Source organism: Trypanosoma conorhini, assembly GCF_003719485.1.
Source record: "Trypanosoma conorhini strain 025E chromosome Unknown Tco_14.4_contig_00189, whole genome shotgun sequence".
Classification (NCBI taxonomy): Eukaryota; Euglenozoa; class Kinetoplastea; order Trypanosomatida; family Trypanosomatidae; genus Trypanosoma; species Trypanosoma conorhini.
This window is the reverse complement of record NW_021704275.1, coordinates 22,186-29,940: the sequence shown is the minus strand read 5'-3', so window position 1 is coordinate 29,940 and position 7,755 is coordinate 22,186. Positions and strand designations below refer to the sequence as shown.

Here is a 7,755-nt window from a genome sequence, read left to right as displayed (position 1 = left end):
ACCCTACTTTGAGCGCCCCCCCCCCTCCCCCATCCTTCTCTCGGCTATACTTTACCTTGCCCACCTACCAGGACGCGTGCGCACGTGCATAGAAGGAGAGAAAGAGCAGGGCGTGAGATCCCTTTGTTTGTTTGTTTTGGCTTTAGTTTTTTTTTTTTTGTTTTTTCTTTTTTTTCTCCGGCCCCTGCCCTGTACTCTCTCCACTTATATATACCTCTCTCTATTTCTCATTTGTGGTGGGGGAACTCACAGTGCACGCGTGGGCCTCGGCTCAGTCAAGGTGTGGCCTGCGTGCTCCAGGCAACCGTGGAAGGTGGTGAGAAGAATACGAAGCAGCGGGGGATGGTGTCGTTAGTGGCAGGCCCCCCGCAGTCTGCAAACCCTCTTCCTACCATTGGTAGTTTGCTTCCGTCATGGGCTGCACGGCGTGGGTCCGCCGTGGTCGTTCTCTTCTCTTTACGGAGGAAGTCCCACCGGCAACCCCCCTGTTTCTTCTATTTCCTCTGTTTTGTCGCTGTCACTCTGGAGCAGCGGGGAGAATTAATAAAGGCACGGAAAGGGAGAAGAAAGGAGGGGGACTGACTCTCATCGCATGCAATGAGCGTGATGCACACGCCCACATTTCGAGCGAAGTTGTTGCCTGACGTGCTGCTCTTCGTTGCAGTCCTCGCGTCGCAGCTGTGCCGCGCGGAGGAGGTTGTTGCAGAGGCGTTGCAGCTCACGAGGACGGAGGGTCCTCTGGAGCTGCTGCGGCGGAAGAACATTCGGTGGCAGGCCGCGTGGGGCGCAGAGGAAGTTAGCGAGGACGCTAGTCGCGAGGCGCTCCTCGCGGGCCGGGACGACCTCGGGGAGGCGCACGTAACCGCGCCTGTGGGGGAGCGCGTGGTGACCGTCACGCTGTCGCTGCATTTCACGTTGCTCCTGTGCGAGGAGTCGCGACGGAGCGTCGGCGGATTCCTGCGAGGGCGGTGTACGCTGCGGCCCTCCCCCGCGCTCTCGCAGAGCGAGTTTTTCTTTAACTACCGCGTGCCCCAAAAAGCCACCGAGGCCAGCGACGCTGCGACGGCGCCGCGGGTGCCTCAGACGTGCAGGCTCTACGAGGAAAACGCCGGCCGCGACACCGAGTTGGAGGTTGGAACCGTCACGTATGAGGAGAAGGAAAACGCTGGCGAGGGCCAGACCGCCGACATTTGTATCCGGCTTAGGCCCACGCGGGCGGCGCCGGATGCGGCGGCGTGGCTGTCGGGCGCGCTGAGGCTCACGGGGGTGTCCACGGAGGAGGTGGAGCGGCGCCGCTGGAGGCGGCGGGCCGCATCGACGGTAGTGGGGCGCTGGGGGTATCCTCTGCTGGCCGTGCTGGTGCTGCACGGCGGCCTCTTCGCCTTGAATAAAATTTTCGCCCGCCGCCACCCACCGGCGGCTGGGAAGCCAAAGCATGACTAAAGAAAAAAAACAGAAGGAAGGAAGGGAGGGGAAAAGAGTGTTTCAACAACAATAGAGAGCGAATAAAAAAAACAGAAAGAATCGAAACTGGCGGTGTGACGGGGGAAGGAATGACCCTCACCCCCCTCCCTCCTTTTTCGCCATTTTTTCTCCCTGTTGGCGGCAAACACGCTGCGTCTGTGCGGCATCGTGGGCGGTGGGATACGGCGCCAAGTGGAGGCCCACCCGCCCTTCCACTGCTGGGTGGGACGTCCTCCAGCCGCCATCGCCCTGCGTCTCCCGTCTGTCTGCCATCCTCGCCTCTATTCACGCCGTCTGCGCCGTGGAAGTGGAGCTCCTCTTCGGTTTTTTTTTGCATTTCTCCTCCTCGTTGTTTGCCCCGATCCACAGTAGTTTCAGTTATCTGCGGAGAGTACACTTGGGGCGGGGCGCAGTGCTGCCTCCGGGGCCACGTACGTATTTGTACCCACCCAACAATGATCGGTACCCCAATAGAAAACTTGACCGTTTCGCAGATAAAGGAGGAGCTGCGACGTCTCTACGGCGTCAGCGACTTCTCGGATGTCGTGGAATTGAAGGATCTGCAGGCCAAGCTTGTCTCCACACGCAACTCGCAGTTCATCACGCATGGTCTGCGGTACGGGCCACTGCTGCAGGTCGGCAACCGGAAGAACCCCAGCGGGGTTGTGACGCTGTCGCATGGCTTGGGTGACTCGGCGCAGGGGTGGGAAAGCGTCGCGCGTGAGCTGGCGGGGTCCCTGCCGCACCTCCTCTTTCTCCTTCCGACGGCCCCGGTGCGCCCAGTGACCATCAACGGTGGCATGTCGATGAATGCGTGGTACGACATCAAGGACCTCGGCGGCGCGCTGGAGAAGTCGCGCCAAGACGAAGAGGCGGTGGTGGCCTCCGCCGACTACCTCACGAGTCTCGCATACACCGCGACGCAGCGCCACCGCCTTCCGGGCAGTCGCGTCGTGTATGCGGGTTTCTCGCAGGGCGCCGCGGTCTCGCTCGCGGCAGGGATCACCGCGCGCCTTGCACCGGCCGGTGTGGCGGTGCTCTCTGGGTACCTCGCGGGCGGCAACGCGGTCATGTCGCGTCTGCGCAACAAGGACGTCCCTATCCTCATGTGTCACGGCTCAGAGGACGACGTTGTGCCCTTCGACGCGGCACGGAAGTCGAAACAGGCGCTGGAGGCGGCCGGCGTGGCCGCGATCACGTTGAAGTCGTACCCCATGGCGCACTCGGCGCACCCGGACGAGATCCAAGACCTTGCGGGTTTCCTGAAGCGCGTCTTGCCGGCAAGTGCGTCCAAGGCGTAGGGAAGGGCGATAATGAGGCAACTCCAGGAGGGGAGGGCAGGTGTGTGGGGCGCCGGGGAAAAGCAGGAGCCCACTTGGGTTAACGGAAAGGGAAATCATATCCGTGAATTGCGCGTGAAAAGTAAAAAAAGTGTAAACAAAGAAAATGAAGAAACATGAAAACAAAACAAAACAAAACAAACAAACACGAAAAAAAAACTCACGGAGGTGGAGGGGACCCGTTCGAGACGTGGAATGGATGGGGTTTGCTCGTGTGATGCTATCAGGTGAACCACGCTGCCCAATAACTCCCCCTCCCCCCTTCGCTGCTCTTGTGTGAGAAAAGCCGGGGAGGCAGAGTCCACGCCCAGCCCTAGCATTAGCTAAGGAAGTGAGGCACGTCTAGTTTCCCGTAGTGGGGAGTGTTCAGGCACGAGGCGGTGGAGGTGGGAAATCGCAGAAACGAATTGCGATGCTCCAGTGCTCCTCTGTGCGGTGGGTGGGTCTCTTGCTGCCCACCAGCTCTCCGCTGCGCAGCGGCTACAAGTACTTCGAGGACATGTTCCCCAAGCATGAGCCTGCCCCGCGCTATGCGACGTATGAGGAGCAGGCCCTTGGCGTCACAGTCAAGTGTCTTGAGCCAAAGAAGCAGCTGACGGAGTCGGAGAAGCTGCATCATCTGCATGAGTGGAAGAAGGACGGGGATGGCCTCACACCGCCTCCGGAGTTTGGGTGGCCGGAGGAGTGGGGCCCTGAGCCGGGTGAGGAGGGGCACAGTGAGTGGTACAAGAAGAACCGCATGTACATGTCCTACGAGGAGAAGTCAAAGTACGACCTCCGCATTGGCGTCCCCGTAGAGAAGAACTCGATGCGGCACCAGGAGATGCCGTACCACAAGCGCATGAAGGCTGCGTATCATAATTTGCAGGAGGAGAAGCCGCAGTGGTTTGACCCGCGGCAGCGCAAATACTGGGCACGCTACTCCTACGAGGACCAGCGGGACTCCGTTGCCAAGTCGCGTGATGACTACTTGACTGAGTGGCTGGAAAAGCCGGAAGTCACGCGTGAAAATGTGGCGAAAAAGATAGGGGATTACAATGGCACGGCAAAAAAATCAGAATGTGAAGCCGGTGCAGCGACGCCCTGAGTGGGAGCTGGCGCCGATGCAAGGCAATGACTAGTGGCGCTGCTGAGGCGTTACCAACGAGGGACGGCATCCTGCTTTTCTTCATCGTCGCCCCCCCCCTCCCCTGCTTCTCCGTTGGCAGTGACTACGTGCGTGTTTGCCTGTTGTTTCTCCGAAGGAGCCGTCGCTCGGCACCAGCGTCATTGTCGATAACTACGGCGGCAATTCACTGCACTTTGTCACCACATCTCTGTGTGCTGCGCTGGGGCGGATTCAGCAGACACATATATTATCTACGTCTGTTGCTGCTGTTGTTGTTGTTGTTTTGCCCTTGGTTTCTGGGCGTTGGGGGGAGGGGAACATTTTCATTGCGAGATCCAAATAAAGTTTAGAATTTGACAGCAAAGCACAAAGGAAAAGGGGGCCAGGCGTGGATGTTGCGTCATATTTCCCTCCGAAGAGGCCTAACGACGTGCGCCGTGGTGAGCACGGCGGGAATGTTGTGCCATCGGGCGCAACTCTGTTCGCTGCTTCGCCACCAGAGCACGGCGGCGGCGGCGGCGGCGGCGGCGGTCAAGCCTTCACCAAAGAAGAAGATTCATGCGCTGAGTACAAACACATCCGATGCCTCTGCCTATGTGGTCGCCGATGATATTCCTGACTTCTCCTCACTGCGGCACACAGGCTACCTGCTGTTTCATGGGCGGCGTATGTGGGTGCCAATGCTCATGGCCACCGTGTACTGCGCCGCGGCTCCACTCTATGCCGCCCCCTGGGTTACGCAGGGCCTCTATTGGAGCCTCTGCGTGATGCTGCAACGCCTTAGCGTTCGAGGAATGATGAACCACGCCTCCAAGGACCTCAGCGGGTACACCTGCGTCGTGACAGGGGGCACCAGTGGGATTGGACTGTACACCGCAATGCAGCTGCTCGACATGGGCGCTCACGTCGTGATTGCGGCGCGGCCGGGGCGCGAGGCGGCGACGCGGGACTTCCTCAAGGCGAATTGCGAGTGCGCTCGCGACTCCGAGGAGGATGTTCTGCAGGGACGCCTCACCTTTGTCGCATTGGATTTGTCCGATCAACTTGACGTCATGGCCTGCGCCGCCCGCATTAAGGGGAAGTTTGACAATCGGATTGACCTGCTAGTGAACTGCGCCGGTGTCTGGCGGGAGGAGCCCACTGTGACAAAGCAGGGCTTTGAGGTACACATTGGCGTCAACTTCCTTGGGCCGTTTCACCTGACGGAGGCCCTCTTGCCGTCCCTGCGGCGGTCAAGGCACGGCGGTCGCGTCGTGTACGTGACGTGCTCCTCGCACAACGGGGTGCACAAGGCAAACGTTGTCAAGGAGCGCATGATGCTAAAGCCCTCGCCAGATGAGGCCCAGGTCACGGCGCGCTGCTACAGCGCCTCCAAACTTGGCAACGTTTACCACGCGCAGTACATCGCCACACGCCGCTACGAGGGGGTGCCGCTTAATCAGCCCACCGAGCTGCGTCCGGTGGAGGTGTGCATCGCCGACCCAGAGTTTTGCGCGACGAACCTCACCTGTCGTGATTCACCGCCGCTGCTCGGAACGAACATCCTTGCCCGCACACTGCGTTCACTGTGGATACGGAACGCCTACGAGGGGAGTCAGACTGTAGTGAACTGCTGCGTACGTGATGAGATAGAAAATGGTGGCTACTACGCAGAGTGCATGCAGATGCCAAGCGGGCTTAGCCGACGGGCACACGACCCGAAGAGCCGAAACGAGGTGATGCAGTGGGCCATGACGAATACGATCGCAAGGTATTACACAATGCGGCCAGCTGCGTCAAGTCAACACGTGGGCGCGGCTGCGACGGGTGGCGCCCCTCCAAAGAAGGATGACAAAAGCCCCTAATAACTAGTTATGTGGCTGTATGCATTGTAGGATGCGTGTTGTTGTTGTTTCCTCACCCTCCGTTGCCGCCTGCGTGGATGCCTCAACGGGTGCCGCCGTGACTCTACAACGCAGACGTGGATAAGTGACATGGAAGAACGGAAACTTTTTTTGTGTGTGTGTGGTCTTATTATCCCCTATGCGGTTTCTTATTTGGGGTCTTGCGGGGTGGGCGGTGTTATCTGCGGTCTCGTTCCTTCTCGGCGCTGCGTGCTTGCGCTTCTCTATTCTTCGCGTTGGGGCTTCCCCGTGCGGTACGGTCGCGGCCGCGGCACCAAGGAAGGAAGGAAGGCGGCGGCGGGGCGGGGCGGGGCGGGGCGGGGGGCTGCGAGAGGGTGCCCCCGAGTTCGTTGTGGTTGTCGTATTTTTTTGCTTTTGTTTTTATCTTTAGATAATTGAAGGAGGGGAGGGGAATGGCGTCGTACGCTTCGGGTCTTTGCGTGCGCCGTTGTGCCGTCGCGGGTGGTCCGCTGGCGCCTAGGCACGGCTGGGGTAGCGTGCGCCACTACCAGCAGCACACGATGCGTCTCCTGCGGCCGCGCAAACTCTCACAGGCGAAGCAGCAGCCGCTCTTCCCCGGCATGTGCCGCCGCGTCAAGCGGTTTGAGGGCGAACACACGTACAACTACGGATATCACACCTACGCGATCCTCCGCGAGAGCTCTACATTTCTTGTCCTGCCAGGCGGCTTTCTCGCGGTGTACGTCGCAACCTTTTTTGTCGCCTTTCCGTTTCAGCTGCAGGTGATGTATTCGTTGCTGCTGTTTGCCTTTTCTCGCTACATTGCGCGTGGCCGGAGAAACAGGGAGTGGAAGGACTTGAGCGACCGGCACGTCATCGTCACGGGCGGGACTAGCGGTATTGGGCGGGAGACGGCGTCCCAGCTGGCCTCCATGGGCGCCGACGTGACGGTGCTCTCGCGCGACGGCCCCCACGTTGAGGCGGCGATGGCGTACATCAAGCGATCCGCAAAGAGTGAGGCGCAGCAGATACGCTTCACCGCCCTAGACCTCACCGACTTTATTGCGATACGTGACTACTGCAAGCGTGCCCAGCATCAGCGGATGCTGGTGGACATCCTTGTGGACAACGCGGGGCTGATGCAGCAGCAGCAGGTGATGTCGCGTTTCGGCGACGACGAGCAGCTCGCAGTGAACCTGCTCGGTCCGTTTTTGCTCACGGAGGGGCTTTTGCCGCTTGTTGCAGAAAACGGTGGGCGTGTCGTCTACGTCTCCTGCTCGGCCCACGTCGCGGTGAAGGGAAATATTGTGTCAACGTACTTGTCTGGGCGCGGGTTGTGGTCGCCGCGCGTCCGCGACAGGTTTGACGGACTCGAGCAGTACGGGTTTACAAAGCTTGGCTGCATCTACCACGCGCAGGACTTGGCGGTGCGCTCCTACGCGAACGCCGCAAAGCCGTTGGCGTCGACGGTGCCTGCCACGGCCACCTTTGCCACAGCGGCCGCCAACAAGAGCGACAACAACGGCCCGCAAAAAAATGACGCTAACGATGGCGGTGGCAATACACCGCGGTACACGACATGTGTTGCGGTTCCTGGGGGTGTCGTGACAAACCTTTACCGTCACGTGCCCCTCGCCACGACGTTTCGTTGGTGTCGCTACCTTTACCTGCTCTTCATGCGCACAGCACGTGAGGGAAGCCAGGTGGTGGTGAACTGCTGCGTGCGAGAGGAACTAGTGAATGGGGGGTACTATCAGAACTGCCGCTACAGCCCCTCTGGCCTTTCCGCTGCCGCGTGTAACGTAGACGAACGCCAAAGTGTGCTGGCGTGGGTGCGGCGAAAGATGCAGCCGTACATGCGGTGGGAGCGTTAACAGGAGCGGTAGCGTTAACAGGAGCGGTAGCGGTTAGAAAAACTGTACGCCTGGCGAGGCCTCTGTCGGGAGGGAAAAGGGCATTGCATGAAGACCTGCACGTCCACGTGCGTTGAGTTGCGGCA

General features: G+C 59.9%; 5 protein-coding genes across 5 annotated transcripts, besides 3 other annotated features; all 5 read left to right on the top strand.

Moving 5' to 3' along the window:
• Window positions 1-122: 122 nt before the first annotated feature.
• Window positions 123-175: a sequence feature (A-rich).
• Window positions 176-597: 422 nt separating this feature from the next.
• On the top strand, window positions 598-1,443 carry Tco025E_03935 (uncharacterized protein; the record flags this gene model as incomplete). The annotated part of the gene is made up of 1 exon (XM_029370851.1): window positions 598-1,443. The coding sequence occupies one exon, from the start codon at window positions 598-600 to the stop codon at window positions 1,441-1,443; it is 846 nt and encodes a 281-aa protein (XP_029229070.1).
• Window positions 1,444-1,919: 476 nt separating this feature from the next.
• On the top strand, window positions 1,920-2,765 carry Tco025E_03934 (lysophospholipase; the record flags this gene model as incomplete). The annotated part of the gene is made up of 1 exon (XM_029370850.1): window positions 1,920-2,765. The coding sequence occupies one exon, from the start codon at window positions 1,920-1,922 to the stop codon at window positions 2,763-2,765; it is 846 nt and encodes a 281-aa protein (XP_029229069.1).
• Window positions 2,766-3,216: 451 nt separating this feature from the next.
• On the top strand, window positions 3,217-3,891 carry Tco025E_03933 (uncharacterized protein; the record flags this gene model as incomplete). The annotated part of the gene is made up of 1 exon (XM_029370849.1): window positions 3,217-3,891. One exon carries the CDS (start codon window positions 3,217-3,219, stop codon window positions 3,889-3,891), a length of 675 nt encoding a protein of 224 aa, XP_029229068.1.
• A 279-nt stretch (window positions 3,892-4,170) lies between these two features.
• Window positions 4,171-4,198: a microsatellite.
• A 106-nt stretch (window positions 4,199-4,304) lies between these two features.
• On the top strand, window positions 4,305-5,756 carry Tco025E_03932 (putative short chain dehydrogenase/reductase; the record flags this gene model as incomplete). The annotated part of the gene is made up of 1 exon (XM_029370848.1): window positions 4,305-5,756. The coding sequence occupies one exon, from the start codon at window positions 4,305-4,307 to the stop codon at window positions 5,754-5,756; it is 1,452 nt and encodes a 483-aa protein (XP_029229067.1).
• A 329-nt stretch (window positions 5,757-6,085) lies between these two features.
• Window positions 6,086-6,118: a microsatellite.
• Window positions 6,119-6,208: 90 nt separating this feature from the next.
• On the top strand, window positions 6,209-7,630 carry Tco025E_03931 (putative short chain dehydrogenase/reductase; the record flags this gene model as incomplete). Its single annotated transcript, XM_029370847.1, has 1 exon — window positions 6,209-7,630. One exon carries the CDS (start codon window positions 6,209-6,211, stop codon window positions 7,628-7,630), a length of 1,422 nt encoding a protein of 473 aa, XP_029229066.1.
• Window positions 7,631-7,755: the final 125 nt, after the last annotated feature.